General features: G+C 35.9%; 1 protein-coding gene across 23 annotated transcripts in view; it reads left to right on the top strand.

Moving 5' to 3' along the window:
• The window catches only part of MEF2C (myocyte enhancer factor 2C), a 131,611-nt gene that overhangs the window by 57,584 nt on the left and 54,690 nt on the right, over positions 1-19,337 (top strand). For all 23 annotated transcript variants that reach the window (XM_035563234.2, XM_035563233.2, XM_035563227.2 and 20 more), the window contains one exon: positions 7,025-7,228. In XM_035563234.2, coding sequence (XP_035419127.1) covers positions 7,025-7,228 — 204 coding nt within the window. The remainder of the gene's footprint in view (positions 1-7,024; positions 7,229-19,337) is intronic.

The following is a 19,337-nucleotide window of genomic DNA, read 5'->3' as shown; positions in this document are numbered from 1 at the left end:
TCATGACATATCCTTTATCTTTTACATATTTGAATTACATTTCTTGCTTGCTTGCTTACATTAAATTGTATATAGTAAAACATGTCACTGGTATTTTAGCATTACAGTTAGACCACATTTCTTTTTTTTTTTTTTTTTTTTTTTTTTTTCCCAGAGGTAAATTTAGGCTCCATTAGCAAAGAGTACAATCCCAAGTTTTAATGACTCCAAAACTGTAGTGATCTTTAAGCTCTGAGACAGCATTTTTCACATTGCACAAGGCTACCTGAGAAGTAAAGTTGGAAGAGAGCTGCTGATCTGAACCATGCATTTCTAGAATGCCTTATATTTCAGGTTAAGTGTGCTTGTATTGCAAATGTATGTTCTGAACATAATTTAGAGTGAATTAGCATAAGGTAAATATTTAGGTCAAATTACTTTCAATTTTAAGTGTGAGCAAGAAGCCTAAGGAGAGAACAGTAGTGAATGAGGCATCTGCCAGCACAGCGGAGCTGAAAACCAGTGCAGACAGAGGCACAGCATTGCTGTCTTGCAAGGAATGACTTGGAAAGCCCTGGGGGAGAAAGAGCTGGAGGTGGGAAGCAGAACTGAAGCCATTGTAGAGAGGAAGAAGTTACACTCTTCCTGTTATGACAGGAAATGCAGACAAATGTGCTTCCTGACCATTTGCTCAGCAGGGAATGAAATATTCTTTGACCTTTACCTTATGAACATTTAAGCAGCACAGAACTAGTAAACATGTTTTTTACCCTAAACATCTATTTGTACCTGCCTGAACTGGTGATAGCATACAAAAAAAAAAAAAAAAAAGTTAGCTTTCTTGAGTATTGTGTATTATCTACTGTGGCTTTGATAATGATGATTTTTTTATTATGATCTCTTTACCTAAAATACATATGTATATGTACATCTGTATATAATGAAATTAATCTTATCTCTCTGATTCAACAAAGGAAGTGATGTATCAGAGATTAACTATTATTATTCTTGCATTCCTGTCTGTTTTTAGATCTTAATTTGTAATTTAAAGCGGGAAGTGTAACCTACTAATTTCTGAGTTGCGGTATCATCTGTTAATTAACACTTCTTCCAATTATCCCTCCTCTCTTGATTTACAATGGAAAAATTCATTTCAGAGATCCACCATGATGTGTAGGATTTGGGCAGACTGAACAGTATCACTATTTTAAGTTTTTGATCTGTTATTTATGTACTGATATACTAAAAACAGGACATAACAAAGAAGTACAAAACCTTCTTTTTTTGAAGAGATTAATCATGAACATTTTATTTGTTATAGCTATAATTTTAGGGCATCCTGCTTAGAACTCCTCTTTATCTGGACTATTCAGCAACTCATAGCTCAATACGCTTGAGGCTTTCCAAGACAATAGCTCTTTTACCAGCATAAATCACTGCTGTCTCATCCCTGTAAATTATGCTGGAGGGTAACAAGAATATGGAAGCAGGCTGCCGAAGGGTTCTTCACTGCTCTTTAAAGAGCCTTTCATTTAATACGACATGCCTAAGCGTTGCATAAAGGGAGGTTTGTCTAGAGCGAATCCTGCACTGGTGCTTCTTCCCAGGCCCACTGAGTGCTGCTGTAAAGATTGTTGCAGCCAAGCCTCATCATATGACAAACAGCTCTAAACACAAATTGAATAGGAGGAAGTGGAAGAAAAAAAATATGACAAGAGAACTTGCCTTTCTAGTATTTATTTGGGTTTGCAACATACGGTAGGATTAGGTGCCTGGCAGTGCATTTTAGTGAAGAGCCCTTTGGTTTATACGTTGCCTACTTGACTATTTTTGTTGAAAGTTAGGTAGATTGCTCACATAGTACCTCCTACTTGTCATATGCCTTTTATCTGCCATGCCTACTCCAGCCCTGGTGTCAAAAATTTACACATTCTGGATGAAATAAGGAGAAAGAGAATCATATTTCTTACTGACCGTCTGGTCAGTAACAGATACTTCTATGCATCAGTCGTTCCTGTTTTTCACTAGTCACTCACACATGTTTAATGGCAGGAAACATACATGGGAAGTATTATGTGCACAATCCCTGTTTCTCTCATTTTTCTATGTCAGCAACTATATATCTTTATAATCAGGATAGGAATAAGTAAGGGGAACACTGATACTTTGCCACAGACTGGACTGAATTGCTTGAAAGATCACAGGACTGCTACTTTCAAACCAGAAAATGTTAGTACATATGCTGTGATTGTTAGTGATGAATATGGAGTACTCATAATAGTATCAGTGTAATGGCTTGGCCATCCAAAATCAGCCTCTCAGAATGTGTGAGTTTTCAGAAGAAGGACTGGAAGGGCCTGAATTTAAATAAATAGATAGATAGATAGATAGATAGAAGTGTCCTGAAGGCTGTGTTCATCAGCTGGGAGTGTTTGTAGTTGTTTCTGTCCCTCCACTGATGAATTATCATCTATAAGAAGCCCACTCTTCTTTTTACAGACTTAGCTGAATAAAGACTATTGCCAGTGACCGCTATTACCATTGACTAGTATCTGGTTTGAAAAATGGGATGGACTCATTCACACATGCACATATGAACACACATTTAAATTTCAGGACATGAATGAATTCTTACTCATAATCAAAAAACATTACCTTCTAGTGTATTTAGTTTTCGTAAGTTTTAGTTACTAGAGATTAAGTAAGAAAGGCTGCCTCTGGGCCAAATTACCGACTAAATGGAATATATCACAGTGTGTGCTTATGTAGCCATGTATTCAGGCTGTCTGCAGTGACTAGTCCATCAAACATCCATCAGAAGACTCTTGCAGCTTTATGCCCGAAGAGCTAGCTGAGAGGTGTTTCCATCTTACTAAGGAAGACCCAGAGCTGAAGTGGAAAGACGTCCTTTTAACAATCCTCTTTTGTCAATGCCTTTCCTTTAGCACATACCATAGGTTTCATCTTTAGCCAGAATTTAATCTGAAATGTATAAAAAGCTTACCTTGACTTATATCAAGGACGTTGGAAGCTCACTCCATCATTGTGTTTTTAATTTTCCCAATATTTGAAAGCAGCACCTGTAAAGTCATAAGCATTTATACTTCTTCACATACAAAAATGCTGCAGGATTTAGTAATCTAACTTCTAGGTACCACTATTCCTGTTAAGAGGACAGTTTTAAGTTTTTTAAAGTGAACTTTAAATAAATAAATGAATGATAGTGTTAAGAGTAGTCGTAGTACTAGGCTAGTGTTTGTTTTTTTGTTGTTATTAATGTACAGGGTTGGAATTCGGTTGTTTTTTCTCATGTTTAAGAGGCAAATGTGCTGCTCTCTACACACTGCTCTTTTTGCAATACATTCTAAACTATGCATAAAAAAGCCTCATAAAAGTATTTAGGAACAGTGTCACTATTTCAAACCTTGTGTTTTATATATACATGCTTAAAAGGTTTGAAAAACTGTTGAACACTGGTCTCTTATCTATTCCACTTCCTCCCTCCACTCCACTTTCATTCCTCCCAATTCTCACACTATCATTATAAAACATAGCCCACAAAGAGAAGGACTTCATATGTTGTCTATCATTCTTCTAAAAATCAGAAAAACTGTAACCTGAAAAAGATCTGCAAATTATCAGTGGTTTAGACAGCAGGCATAATTAATCATATCTTAATTAATATTTACAGGAAGAATACTTAAGTGTTTTGATTCTTGCCACTGAAAAAAAAGTTAAATATGAAGCAGGTACTGTTGAAATGCATGCAGTATTTTGGTTATCCTTTTTTCAAATAAGTTGATGAATTGTCACCTTGTATGTGTGTTTACTTTCAGTCTCACTACTGCTCTTTATGTCAAATGACAAAATTAAATTGTAAGCTGATATACAATACTATCATGACTGAAAATTTTGAATGCAGTATAGGACAGTGAGACTATGTGACCGCTCAGATTTTTGGTACCATGCAGCTGCTCAAAAGCTGGTGTGGATTGTGTGTGTCTTGTTCATTTTCAGTGCTGAGTCAGTACAAGAAAAAGTGCAGGATGAGCATCTTAAGATTTCATGTCTTCCACCTAGACAAAAAAAAAAAAAAAAAAAAAAAAGACCAAAAGTTTTAAATAATTTGTGTTGTTTTTTACCACTTGGATTTTTTTTTTGTAATACTATAATACTGTATGCTATCTTAACAATGTTTATTAGATACTTCTAAGTTAGTTGAGTATGATTAACATAACAAATGGTTAACAAATTGAGAATATAGAGAGAAGCTAAATAATAAAGACATTGCGTACTTCTATAACTCACCAAAATATTGCGGAGTATGGAAGACAAGTTTGTTCATCTTACTTCAGTAGCCACATAGAAGAGAGTATGATAGAAGGCCATTTGTTTCTAAATGGCTTGAACCATATTCTTAAATTTCCTGAGGTTACGGGCCTTTCTTTATACATTTGAAAATACAAGTTGACTCATAGAAACTGTTGTAAAAGCAAGTTAATTTTACATATATGAATATGCAATATATATATGTAGAGATATGACACAATGAATAGCATATTTGAAAGGAAAAGTAACATTGCAGATCACTGTACAGAAAGTGATTGCTTTTAATGCACCAAGCAGCAGTGGCTAAAATATTATCTGGTAGATTTTGAAAATATTTGAAGGATCAAGGAGTTAAGAGCAAATCAAATTCAGATAAATTAAGATTATGTTTTAAATAAAGGGAAAAAAAAAAGAAAAAAAAGAAAAAAAAAGAAAAAAAAGTCTAGCTTATCTCTTGTTCTTTTTTCAGTTTCCACAAAAAGGAACTCTAACCAGTATCATTCTGGGGATAAGTATTATGAAATAAGTATGTGCTATGCAGCACAGCTGTGTGGTTACTCTAAATGTTCAGGAGGACCTAACAGTAAACACAAACAGTGGCTTTAAAGATATTTCTGTACTGGAGTGTACTTTGATGGTAGGAAGCTGTAACATGCTAAATTCTGAGGTATATGTGCAACAGAAACCATACTGTGTAGAGACACTCCACCTACAGCACTGTGGTCAAAAAGTTGATTGAAAGGCGTTTTAGATGCAGAAAAATATGTAGAGTTAGTCCATTTTATTTTCTCTGTGTTTAGCTTTTTCTAAATGTTAAATACATAAAAATGTTTCAACAAATACATTGCAATTTTCTGTAATCAGAGAAAACATTAAAGCAGTATTTGAAAGACTAGTCTATTTTTCAGAATTTGAATGACGTTTTGTTACCTATCACATTATTCATTCCAAATATCAAAAGCTATTGAGACAGACAAATTTAGATAGAATTTACAATCAACTATACATACTTGAGACCAGGACCATGGAAAATGTGTTTATAAAATGCTTGAATAATTGTACTTAATAGCAGTCCATCTTTCTCAACAGTACATTGACAGAGGCTAAAGAGATTGAAATGACAAGAAAAGGAATGATATTCAATATACATTTGGGAGAATAACTGTTCATACTGTTGGCACAGAGCCTTATCTTTTTGAGGTGGACTAACAAATAGGGATTAGAAATACTTAAAGGTCACGTTTTCCAAGGCATGACCTGGTGGGATCTTAAGGTAGGCTGGGGTTGCAGTTAGCATTAACCTGCATTAGGAGTGTGACAAGTTAAAACAGCAGCCTTATGAACTGCGTAGAAAGGAATCTTCTTGCCACAGCGTTAAAGTGCAGAGATACTACTCATTAAAAAACTGAGCAACAAGTATGGGATTGGGCTGATTTACAAACTTGGTTTGTGATCACCCGTCCTTGCTGTATCAAATACCCTGTCTACATATTAAATTTGATTAGTTATAGCCTTAGCAAAACCATATTTTATCTGAAAAAAAAAATCTTTTCACTCAAAATTAATGGAGAAGAAAATAGATGTAAAAAATTCACAGTTATTGCATACACTTGGTGGAAATTGCGTACATGAAGAAACAGAACAAAGAGAAACAAATTCAAGCATATGATTAGCTAAAGCATCTAATGGACTTTTCTTATTCTAAGCCACATGTCTTATTGGAGCTCGTAAGCTAGTGCAGAAAAGAAAGAAGAAAAGCATTTATATGCTGTTCAGAGACTTTCTTTGTCAAAACAGTCTCTGTGGAAAGTTATAGTTATGTAGAGTACAGATGTTTTTCCTACCGCCTAGGCTTTCATGAAGTGTCAGGACATTAGCTGACCTACTCAGAACTCTAAACACATCCCTGCTTTTACCTCTGTAACATGACCCAAAGTCCTTTGTACTAAAAAATGTCAGTTCATATTTCTGAGCATCTAATTTGAAAAGAGATAAAGTGTGCTACATCTGTGTATAAAAAAAAAGACCTTATTTCAAAGATGATATTACTTGCTGGCCAACTAGTGTTCTTCTTCATTCTTTCTTTATATTTTTAATTTTTCAAATAAGAACTTGAGCATTAAATAAGATGTTCTTAACTTTTTAATACTAGATATTTCCTCAAAACTATTCTGTGTTTCCATGAACAGTGTATCTTTTTTACACTACTTAAATTCTGTATCAAGTAATTTCTTCTGCTGAAATTTAGCAGGAGTTGTGTGGCAATTGAATCTTAGTGAATCACTATCAAAAACAGAAATTGACTGCATGTCTTCTAGCTATTTGCCATTGCAAATCTAAGCTGCAGCTTTAAGATATTCATGGCAGAGACCTACGCAGTACAAAGTGTTTAAGGGAAAACTACAGGAATTGAAATGTTACAAAGATGTAGCATCAAACCTTTGTAGAACTACAAGAAAATGTACTGTAGCCTTTACCTGTACCTTGAATATTTTGTAGTGAGAATTAAATACATTTCCTCACTTACATAGCAAATACACATACTTTTATTCTATTTTGGAACTCTCTTTGTACTGACATGCTTTCCTTCTGAACTTGCTCAATTCAAGGACAACAGCAGTCATGTATATTTCCAAAACAAAGAAGAAGGACTACAAAGATTAACTTGGGGATTTTTGATGGCCTTTTTTTTTTTTTTTTTTTTTTTTATCTCCAGGTGACATTTACAAAGAGGAAATTTGGGTTAATGAAGAAGGCTTATGAGCTGAGTGTTCTGTGTGACTGTGAGATTGCTCTGATCATATTCAACAGCACCAACAAACTGTTCCAGTATGCCAGCACCGATATGGACAAAGTGCTGCTGAAATATACCGAGTATAATGAGCCGCATGAGAGTCGAACGAATTCAGATATTGTTGAGGTAAGATTTTGTGTTCTCTGAGGGCTCTGTTTTGACTTTGCTTTGAGAACAAGGTGCTCAAATTGACAGACCAATCATGTTTTCTTGAGGGTCACACCCTGGGGGTGACCTAGCAGCAAGAGAACAGAACATGGATGGAGGAGCGTTGTTGGGAGGGGATGGAGATGGTGTGAGACATGGAAGAGCAGCAGAGACTGGAGGGAACCCTTATATTTTGTGAGCTGTGTTCTCCTGCTGAGCATCAAATGCTCAACTGAAACTCCTGTGATGGGATCTCTTGCCCCCAGTTGCCTGGATTTCTGTGCTGCTTTGTCCCTTGAGTCCTCTCCATGCCTTAGCCACTACCTCCCAGCTGAATCTTCTCCTTGTCTCCTAGCAGTTCCTAAAGATGTGCTCCCCATAAAACATTGCATGCATTGTGTCCTCACTCCAAAGGTTACGATGTCCTCTGGCCAGGAGGAGCAGAAGAAAGGCATTGTAAGAGACATGGAAGAAAATTTAAAGAGATTTAGAACCACTGCTTTAAGGCATTCAAGTGACTTTTCTAGAAGCTTTTGCTTATTTACAGAAATGGGAAGTTTAACAGATTGCAAGGAAAGTTTACTTGTGAGCTACACGTAATAACAAATGTTACAGCTCTCTCTCGTACAGAATGCTGTAATGGTAATAATAGTGATAACAGTACTGAAGCAGCACTATCAAAATGATGGAGACACCTTACAATTACTTTCAAAAATTAATTTAGTCAGGGCAAGTTGTATTTACCATTACTGGAAATTATTCATTAAAATTCAATATTTTCAATGTTAAGCAGTACTATTTACAGAAAAATCAGTTTAATATCTAATCACATTAAGATTCAAGCCATCCCAAGTAAATGAAGCTTTCAATAATTCTGTTTGAATAGCAAAACACTCAGAGTAATATCTGAAAAAATTGCCTATGTGGCTTACACAAGTCCTTTTTTTCAAAGCACCTAATTGGTCAGGCATCTAGTGGTATGATTTACAGAGTTTTGGAAGGATAGGGTCTTGAAAATCAATGAAACTTCGATCATTCACTTACACATTTAAATTATTTCAGATAATTTTAAAGGAGTTAGTTTCAGATTTTTAAATAATTTGGATATTGTCAAAAATGAGAGTTTGTTGCTTTTGGAATTGGCACCTGCATCATTGCTGTATTTTAGACTACCAATGGAAGAAGAAAAGTGTGTAAGTTACAAATACACCATTTTGATAGAGAAAATATACTGCATAACGAGCATCATTACACTTGTTGCAAGATGTCACAGTCCAACACCATAGATTGGCAAAGACTGTAACACAGTAATGTATATCACATTTCTGTGTATCCTCATGTCAGCATATGGAGTGGGGCTGTTCTGCTTCCTTCGTGATCTCCTAGCAGATTTTCTCCCCTGTTAGGAGAAGGTGATGTTCTGTCAGCAGAAGCAAAATTAATGTGAGTTAGCACTAAGAGGAAAGTACATAATTTCTTCCTCCTCTCCATCATCTCTTTTCTTCTCTTAGTTCAAATCTCCTATATTGACATGAAGCCTTTCCTGTCACCCAGAGCTGGTCGGCCCATGTCCTGTTCAGCAGAATTCAAAATCTGTCCCCAAAATAATTCCCTGTCCTCTTTCAGTGGCACAGAGCCAGATTATTCTTAGCAGGAAAAGTTTCCTGTGATATCTTTACTTCTTCCTGCAGGCTTTCTTGTGGGAATTGGGAAAGTAAGCCACTTGCAAGGGACTCACTACTTCTTCACATTGAATGAAGACTTTTGATCATGAAGACTATGTTTTTTCAAAAAAAAAAAAAAAAGGGTGAAAACATAAAATGTAAAATAATGTCCATTCTGGTGTAACTTCGTGATTTTAAGAAAGAGCAATTTCTGCACCTACCAAGTCCATTTCCTGCATGAACAGCGTCCCAGTTTGGGTAGGCTGATAGGCAATTTTTCATGACAATGCATAATTTTCTTGCTATATCCAAAATTTGTTGGGCATCCCTTTTCATTGCTCTAAAAGCAGCCAAATGAAAGGAATTAACGGAAACAAACAGTATTTTATTTCACTAACCTACCAATGAAGTGCATTTTTATGTTTTGGGGTGGTTTGTTGTTTATTATTTTGGTTGCTTTTGTTTTGTTTTTCATTTGTTTTGTCAGCTCTACATTAAGGCATTTGATTGTTTTGCTGTTATGGTTTTCAATGTTCTGCCTGTAATGCAAAATGCATAAGCCACACCATGTTTTCTGTTTCAGGATCAAAGGAGTGCTTGTGCAAGCACAGGTTTTGAACAAGTGTCCCATATTACCATGCCTTTACTTGATAATTAACAGTACCAATTAACAATATCACTTAACAATAGTACAATAGAGAACCAAGACCCACAAAAGTATGCAATCTGAGAAATGGTTTGGATATATTTTTAGATACAGGATATAAATCTGCCACACATTTAAATATTTAAATTGATCAGTTAAAGTGACGACGTTACACATATTTTCCATGTAAGTAGTCCATTTTTTCTTGCTTTCAGACAGCTAGATTTCACACTTGCAGGTTTTTAATCATGTTCTTCTAGGGCAATCAACAGCAGCTGAGAATCAGACAGTGTTATTAAATCTGATCATTTTTAACTAAATGACTGTTCAATAACTATATTTCAGTGGAGGAAAAGGGCATAGCTGTGCTTTTAGATCTCTGCACAGAATTATAGAAAGAAAACTTTTTTAGGTAGACTTATGAAAATTTGAAATATAACTGTCAACTGTATAAAGGTCTTTAATTTAGAGTCCAATTTCTGTTCACATTGGACATAATTAACTATTTAGTTACTTTCTCAGTTGTGGTAGAACTGTGTTATCAGTGATTAGAATATGGTATCACTTTTTTGAACAATCTATATTAAAAAAAAAAGAGTAGGTTTGTAATATGTAGTTAATTACTTTTAAGTTAAACCACTGTTACTCAAATAGAAAAAATACACAAATTTTCATGTAGGTTATTAATTTTATTAATCAGACATTTTCAGTCTATTTACTCAGATTAATTATGTTTAGCATTTCTGAAAGAATGAGTCTTCAGGCTATAATTTATTATTTGAAATATCAGAAAACACCAACTGTCATGTATCTAACATGCACTGCACTGTTTTTCAAAGGAAAATTATTTTAAATTAATTTTAATACTTGTGTTTTTGCAGATCACGTAATTTGGTCCTACTCAACCTATCGCTGTATAATCAGATTATTGGTGTGATGTAAAATGAAGTGGTTAAGATTAAAGAGAATTCTAAAACTCTTTTTGAGTTCAATTAGTGTTGTTTGTTAAACTCTTTTTGTTTAATGATTTTTAAAAATAGCTTATACTTTTTTAACACATGTAGCAAATTTATTCACATGTAATATTAATAATTATAAGACTATGTAATTGAGATCATCTTTTCCAGTTGCCTCATTCAAAATTGAGATGATTAACATGCAATTTGGCTTATCTGAGTTCTTCAGCTTATAAAAATTATATATCAGCTGAATGTATTTCAGTTATTACCCAGTAAATAGACTTCTGACTTCCACTGGTAACCAAAAATCAGTTCATACTCTTGAAGGAGAAATAATTTGCATGCAATACTCAAGTTTGTCCATTTTCAGCAACAATGACAATTATTGCAAGTCTCACTGAAATCTGTGTGGCAGTTTTATAAAATGTATTAGTTCTGGAAAAAAAAAAAATAGAGAGAGGTTAATTCTGAGACTTCTGTTTAGAGTTAACAGTATTCCTAAAACTGAAGCTTTTATGTCCTCACCCATGAAACCACTCACACCACAGACTTTCATTCAGTTTTGCTTCAGTTAAAAAGTGCACGCTGGTTGCTGGATATAGTAACTTATTTTAGGGAATAGCAGAACCTGTGCCAGGTTGCTATACCCTTGGACACTGAGAAGGAAAGATTAATTTCATCTTTAAGTTAACTTCCCGGTGGCATATGTACATAGCAAAAACAATACATTCAGCAGCTCTCATTTAAAATCCTGTCACACAATTACTAAAAGATTTGTAATCCTTTACTTTAAAATGGGACTACATTTTCAGTCATTACAAATCCTGCAGTACTTACTACATACTTTTTGGTGCAGAAGTAGCTTTTTTGCAACTAGATTTACAATTTTCCTTAGAAGTTTTTCAATACCAGCAGCAACTATTCGCTTTAACAGAAAAAAAATTACCTTTATAGGTCTGTCATTTAACACTATCAGCACAATTGTATTGTCAAGAGGTTTTGTTTTTTTGTGTGTGTGTTTTTTTTTTTATGGCAATGAGGAAATGGGGAACAAGCGTGTCAGAGTTTTACAACTGACAAGTACATGCATTATGCATTTTTTGTGTTTATTTAGCATAAGGCCAGATCTTCTCCTTTTTTCTGTAAAACCAAAGTGGATGCAACACAACTTATTTCAGTGATATTTCTTTGTCACACTACTGTAAGTAAGAAGAGAATTCATGACAAAGCACCACAAGCTTTGGTGCTTAGGAGCTCAGACAGGACATCCCATTGGAGGGGCATACTCTACAGTATAAATACTGCATCTTGGCAGCAAATGTAATTACAGTCACAATCCTAGCCATGTTACAGAAATCTACTTTGGTTCTTCAGCTAAGCCATCAAGACTTTCCTGATTTAAGGTGAAATTTCCTGCCTGTTTTCTCTCTCACTGTCCTGTCTTCCTTGTCATTTCTTTCACGTCAAAGCATCAGCCACTGTCTTGGCTTTATCAGGTCTCCAGTGAGTTTTTACCAAGCCCTGTTTTTGATTCTGTTTATTTGACATTAATATCCTGATACTTGCTCTGTGTGCACGTAAATCATTCCCTCACAACTCACAAACTGCCTCATCTTTCAGCTCTTTTCAGGTCCCTGATCCGTCAGTTTATTTGACCCTTCTGCACTTATCGTCCCCATTTCTCCAGCTGGCTTCTATTTGTCTGCTGATTCAGTGGTCACTACATTTAACTCAAGTTCTCCTACTAGGTCAGCCCTTTCAAATTCATCCCATTAACCATATCTTCCGTTTTCTGGCACAGACACATCCACCTCCTCAGTTCCCCTCTGCCATACCACTAATCACTGGTAGAGAAAAAAGAGGAACAACACTAACTTCCTCCGTTTTTCTCTTTGCTAACTGAGCTTCTGTTATCAATGCTGATCACCCAGCAGATCTTCTCTGAATTTTTTCAAGTTTGTTCCTTAAAACTGCTACTTTTCATGCATGCATAAACATTTGTCTGTGATCTTTGCAGTTGTCTTTTATCTTACAAGAACTCTTCCATGACTTCTGTGTCTTTTCCTTTTTTGATATATCTCACTTGCTATCTGCCTTTGGTTCTGTCTTTCACTGGCATCTTTCTTCAACTAATCCTTTCTCTCTCTCTCTCTTTTTTTTTTTTCTTCTGTCTTCTAAATCATTTTTTCACTTTGAAGGAGTTCAAGCACCTAGACTTACAGATAGAAAGAAGTCAGCTCCTGCAATACACCATCAAATCCTTCTCCTTCAGTAAAACCTTATCATCATTTGGCTTTTCAGCAGTACATTGCCCTACTCTGTTTTTGGTTGGTTGGTTTTTTATTTGTTTCTTTTATTTTGTTTGTTTTATTTTAACCTGAATATTTACAAGCATAATATGCCATTTCAACCACCTCTCCATTCACTCTTGCAAAACTGCATTTTACTGTATTTTAATGGACACTAACTGGTCCTATCTTACAGTATTTAGAGTCCTATTTCAGACATGGCACAGTAAGAACAGGTAGTAAAATAAGGTAATGACGATCCTGTAACATGATTATCTTAGAATCATAGAATCACAGAATGGTTTGGGTTGGAAGGGACCTTAAAAATCATACAGTTACAGACCCCTGCCATGGGTAGGGACACTTCCCACCAGACCAGGCTGCCCCCAGCCCCATCCAGCCTGGCCTTGGGAACTGCCGGGGATGGGGCAGCCACAGCTCCTCTGGGCAGCCTGGGCCTGGGCCTCAGAGTAAAGAATTTCTTCTGAATACATCATCTAAATCTATCTTCTTTTAGTTTCTGTTTTAGTCAAAACATGTTTCTCTCTCTCATACCAAGGACCTTCTTTTGACCAATTCTGTGGGTCTCCTCAGCTTCAGCTGATCCTCAGTTTCATCCGTCTTGCCAATTGCACTCTAGTACATACTTTTTTTTCTGTCTTCCTGTCCCCATGAGTGTTGTTAAGTTCTTCTGTCCTGTGTCTCTTGTCTCACCAGCTGTTCCTTCCATCTCTCTGTTAGGGACTTATTACACTCAATGCCCCACCATCCTCTTCTCACTCTCTTTTCTCAATGTAATTGGGTAAATTTGGAGAAACCCACTTTGGGTGAACTCTTAATGACACCAAAGACTGTGTCAAGAATTAACCTGAGCTACTTTAGGAGACCTTAATTAGCCTAGGGTTGTTGTGTTGGTGTTGCTGGTTGGCCATGGGGAAAAAAAAATAGTAGTTCCAATTTGCAAGAAGTCACATTTTTGAGTAATTTACCAATGATAAATTCTGTCTTAAAGATAATCAGAATCTAGCACTGTCATTTTAATTTGTTCTCTGTAGGTTCATACAACTTCATTGTTCTAGTAACTGTTGCATTTACCTTTTGCAGAGCATTTTCCTTCCCCAGTGTACTCCTGTGTTTGGTGCAGGAGAATGAACTGCACATAGCAAGAGAGATTAGTGCCAATCACAACAACATTTCCCACCTAGGGAAAGAACTAAACTCGTAAACACTTGAAACTCTTCCTGCAGGTTGCACATCCTATGTGTTCTACAACACACAGAGACATCTTTACACACCTTATTGTTAAGATGTTAGGAAAAAAAGCAATACCAAGGCATGTAGGGTGGTGGGATTCATAATATTGTTTGTGTGTGTGTGTTGCTGCTTGCTAAGAAAGGATTTTGCACTAAAAAATGTGTAATGAAAACATGCAACTAAAGATAGGTAAAAATGAATACCTCCATGGCTTTCTAGAAGAACTTGCTTAAACTGAAAATCTGGTAGATGTTTAGGTTGACCAACAACAGAGTGGTAACATGCATGAAATACCACTAAGTCTCCAATGAGTCCCCTTGAGACATAAAACTTAGCACATCTTTAGCACATTGGAAGGTTGGAGATGATGAGGATAGCATTAAAGCAGCAAAAGCTGTGTGCATGTGGTAGACTGTGTGGGTAGTATATTGTGCCTGGGAGGAATACCACAGTCCTGTTTTGATGATGGACTTACTACACTTTATCCCACCAACTCTTACAGGTGAGCTGGGGGTCCTACAGTGCATGCAGGATTAGTCACTTGTTGGGGAATTTCTGAATGAGATGAAGGGAAAAAATATCATTCTGCCAATTATTTCTAAAGGTCACAGAGCTAATGACTAGCTGGGAGGTTAATTAGATTCTGAAAGCCTCTTCATATCAATTAAGACTCTTATCTGTATATTTGTAGTAAATAAACCCATATAACTCTCTAAATGTGCTCCTTTTAGGAGAAGTAAGGCAACTGTTGGAGTTTGTTTAATGTAATAAGAGTATTTTCTTGTCTTGGTATCATAACATAATACTGAATATCAACAAGCCAAGAAATACACATCAAGTCAGCTCTTCAGCTGTTAAAATCGGTGGAATTATTTCAGGTACCATGGGCTGAAGATCTGGGACAGTATAGAAAGTAAACTTGTATGTAAGAAAGGTTATTCAGGGTGATCTAAAGACAGTACAGTCTATTGGATACTGCCCTGGACTAGGACTCATGAGACTTGGATTTTATTAATAGCTTTGCCAAATACTGTTGTGTGACCTTGGACAAGTTACATTTCCTCTTAATGCTTCAGTTTCCCTGTCTGTAAAATGGGGATAGCATTATTGATTTCCTTTGTAAGTTGGTTGAAGACCTGCTAGCTAAAAAACCAGCTACTGTTACCAGTTTCCACAGGCCAGAAGATGATTGGACAGGGTCAACTGGCCAAAGAATTTCATTTAAATGATGATTTAGGCTTTTTAAGTGCTTGCTTCTTGTTTCATTTTTAGTAAGTATGAGCCAAACCATTATTGCTAACCTCATGTATGACAAAATCATGGAATGGGCTTCAAGATCTTCAGCATTTTTGCATTATTACTTTGGTCTTTCTCTGCTTTCTGAGTTTTGAGCCTTTGGAGAACATGTTTGTAACCCAATATTTTCATGAGTGAGTTTTTTCCTATATTTTTCCTAACCATGGTTAAGTACAAAAAGGTCATGAAGGGGAAAATATCCCATTTTCAAAAATACTGAAAAAAAAAAAAAGAAACAACTCCAATGTATCAATCTTAATTTCATTACTTTTTTCAAGCAAATAATTTAGAAGTGAATATTTTTAAACAAAAGATGATATTCTTACCTTATCTCACGATTCCATCAATTTGGCCTTTATGTAAATATTAGCTACTACAAGACCACAAGAAAAAATTCAAAGCTGAAAAATCGTGAAAGGTAACTCTATTCTGTCCAAAGTAGTCCCTGAATGGGATAGATATTCCAGTTGCTGAGACTGTCCAAATTAGTCCCATCCAGTAGGTAACAGTTTGTTCCCTTCCACCTATACACATGAGATTTTGACTCATTATCTTTCCATCTATAAGCTATTATTTAAGCTTTCCTTGATAAATGCAGTATCCTGTTGCTATACATCTAATAACTGATAGAGTTTTGATGCTTTACAACCTATAAGAAAGATAACAGGACAAGTGTAGACATTTTTTTTTTTTATTATTTTGAATATACTTCAAAAAATGCAGCTAAGGGAAAGCTGCATAATTAGTTGCTTTGGCTTTTTTGTTTTATGTTCTCTTTCTCTCTGAAAAATAAATAAATAAATAAATAAATAAAATAAAGGTCTAGTTTTCCACTATGGTTTATTTGCAACAAGGATTTAGTTGGCATGAAACATATTTTTTAATCCTAATGGATGTCAAATGAAAATGAAGTAGCTCACCTGATAGCTTGTTTTTCCATAACTGGTTGTAGAGAATAGGGACAGAGAAAAGTGGAATACATGCAAATTCAGTTGCTCTGAAGCACATGTTAGAGCAAAAGCTACTTTCGATTATATTTTGAGGGTCCACCTTGGATTTAGTTATTGAGGATCAGTCCTTGTTTTTGGTCAGGTCCTCGTGTTATTTTTCTTTCACTCTTTTGTTCTTAGTAATCATTTTTTAAATATTTTAATATCTTTGGAAATGTTTTGGCTGGACTGTTGTAAAAATAATGTGATAACAAGGGTAAAAATATGTGCAGAGTATACATCTTTCAAACTCTGTTCATGTTTCCTTTTTTTGTCAAACTGGGAACTTAAATCTGTATGTCTTAAAGCTAGGTCTATTTCACAGATGACTGTTTCTTTCTCCAAAACATGATATATCTGGCTGAGAAACTGGAAAAATCTTACATGTCTGTGTAACATTCTTATAGCTTAATAGCTCCAAAGTTTTATCCCAATCTAGTCATTGGAGAATGTTCTTTGTTTTTGTAGTCACTGTTTCACATAGTAACAGCTTGTTGTATTTTGGTCTGTTTGCCAGAGGGTAGGTTTATTTTTAAATCCCTGAACTCTGAATTTTCTTTATTTTTCCAAGATTGGAAGCAGCTGAAACGCCTGGAGTTACAGGTTGAAGGACTTGCTTCACAATATGAGATGGGAAGCCTCGTCCCCTCCCCCTTTTGTGTTTTTCTTTTTTCGGATTTTTCCTAACAAATGTCTCTTAACTGATATTTGTCTAAAAATAGAAAATTGCCTAACTAAAAATAGCTGGGCTCTCAGTCTTGCCAAGGAAAATGGAGAGGAATAGGCGTGGAATAGAAGGCTGAGTAATCCAGCTCTATTCATTCACAGATCCCTTTGAGAATGCAGGCGATGATAAAGTGCCCTCAAAAAACCACAGGCCTGACTTGCTCTCTTCAGACTCCTAGGTGCCAGTAAACATTTTAGCCCAAGGATATATTTTTTTTCCTCATAGATCGTAAATACTTTCTGAAAGACAAGGCTTTGTTTCACAGAAGCTGACTTACTGTCAAAAATAGCTGACTTTCCTAAGGTCCTTTTTTTTTTTTTTTTTTTTTACTTTCCACATTTTTTAATTTATTTTCAGATGAGCAATGACTGCAATGTCCTGTCAAGAAATACCATGAAATGTCACATATATAGTTTGAATGAATGAAAAAATAGATGCTTTTCATTGATCTCATGCTTACGTTTTTACCCTCAAAACTTCACATATCGCTAAAGAAAAGCTTATTACTCTGATTCTGAGCAGTAAAAGTGAATGAGTAGACAGCTGACCAATTTAATGCAGAAATCAAAGTGTATCAGCAGAGCACTTCTTGAAATACATTTGAGTTAAGTTTGTTATTTGTAATTCTTCATTTACCCAAAGCTCAGATTTGTGCAAGGGGTTAGAGGACATGCAAATGGCAAGGGGAAGGATCTAATTAGCTTAAAAATAAGCCTATTAAGAACTCTACAAAGCTGAAAATCTTCATTTGCAAAGTTGTCATATTAGAGAAAGTCAATCTGAATTTGTGCTGTAAAGGTTTTTATATCACCTCACCACCAAGGTGCGGCAACACGAGGTACCAGTTACACTGACAGCAGAAAAGACACCAGGAAGGGCTGAGCATGTTATTTAAAACAGGAGTGTTTGTTGTTGTTCTGTGTGGAGTTTTTTGTTGTGTTTTTTTAAATCTGAGTAACCTGGTCAAACACAGCAACAGGGTGTGGAAATGTCAGCACAGTTCACAGGGTTATTTGGGCCTGAGTATTGTTTTGTTCAGTTCCTGTAATGCTGCTTGTGATAAGACTCTGGAGACAAAGGACGATAATTGATGGAAGGGGACTTAAATCACTCCAAAAAGAATCAAGGTCCTTGTATTTGGGTACATCAACTCTTCTGGTCTCCTTCCTCCTTGTACAGCATTTTGTCTTCTTGCATGCTGGCCCCCTACTGCTCTTTGTAATGGAGGCAGACCACAAGTGATTCCTTTATGCAGTACACAGCGTGTAATTGTGTCTGTGTGGTGTATTAGTAATTACCAAGGCTGAATTCCCGTATTGTATCTTCTCTGCAAGCATGGAAAAATAGGACACACTACCCTGTATTACCATTTGCAACCTAGATAGTGAGCTACTTATAGCAGTGTTCCAGAGACAAAGGCTTTTGTGAGCAAACCCATTTTTCATTTTTGCGACATCCCTGCTTTGAAAGGTAAATACAAAATGTGGTTATTTACCTGGATTCTTACACAGCAATATTAATCAGAAGTGCATAAATGCTGTGTCTTCTGTTAACTCCCAACTATCTTTAGTGCAAACTGCTGGACTTGCCCTCCTGTCCCCCAAGACTTTTTGTTTCGTTGGGCTCCCATAAGCTGTCAGTTCCTCTTTATGAAACTACCGTTGAAGACTGGGTGTTCTGAGGTTCCTGCAAAATCAGGCAGTGATGCACAGTTCTCCACATGCTTACAACGGGGAAAGGTTTTTCTTTAGCGTATAAATGTTTCCAGATGTGGGCCCTTAGCCACTGCTCATAGTTGTATCAGTAAAAAGAGTTCTACGCTATCAAAAATCAAAAACCTCTGTGATGTAAACTCCACCATTCGGGTCTGATTACACCCCTGACTTAAAGCCTGGAGTGGTCAATGAGAGCCTTCTGACTAACTTCCAAACCGTCTGGTTACAATTTATACAGACACCAATTTCTACAGTTTCTATCACATTTTGTAGTAAGCAAGACTGTGATAGGTCTTATTTCTACAAACATTTACAGAAGTCCTCTTTCAGGCAGTGAAACTATTTAGAAGGAGAGAGTTAAATGCTCCAGTAAATATTTGCAGTATCGTAGCTTCATTTCTGAAGCAGTTTCCCTGTCAGTACGGGTGGCAGAATTGGGACCTAAATAGTTCATACAATGAGTAGCATTTACTCTACTTACATTTGTAAGTAAATGTGCATGTCCCTTCCACACCACAGAGTTAGCCATGAGTGAACCCCTCTCTGAGCA

This window comes from Cygnus atratus, chromosome Z (genome assembly GCF_013377495.2).
Source record: "Cygnus atratus isolate AKBS03 ecotype Queensland, Australia chromosome Z, CAtr_DNAZoo_HiC_assembly, whole genome shotgun sequence".
In the NCBI taxonomy this organism is placed as follows: Eukaryota; Metazoa; Chordata; class Aves; order Anseriformes; family Anatidae; genus Cygnus; species Cygnus atratus.
This window is presented reverse-complemented; position numbering and strand designations above follow the sequence as displayed.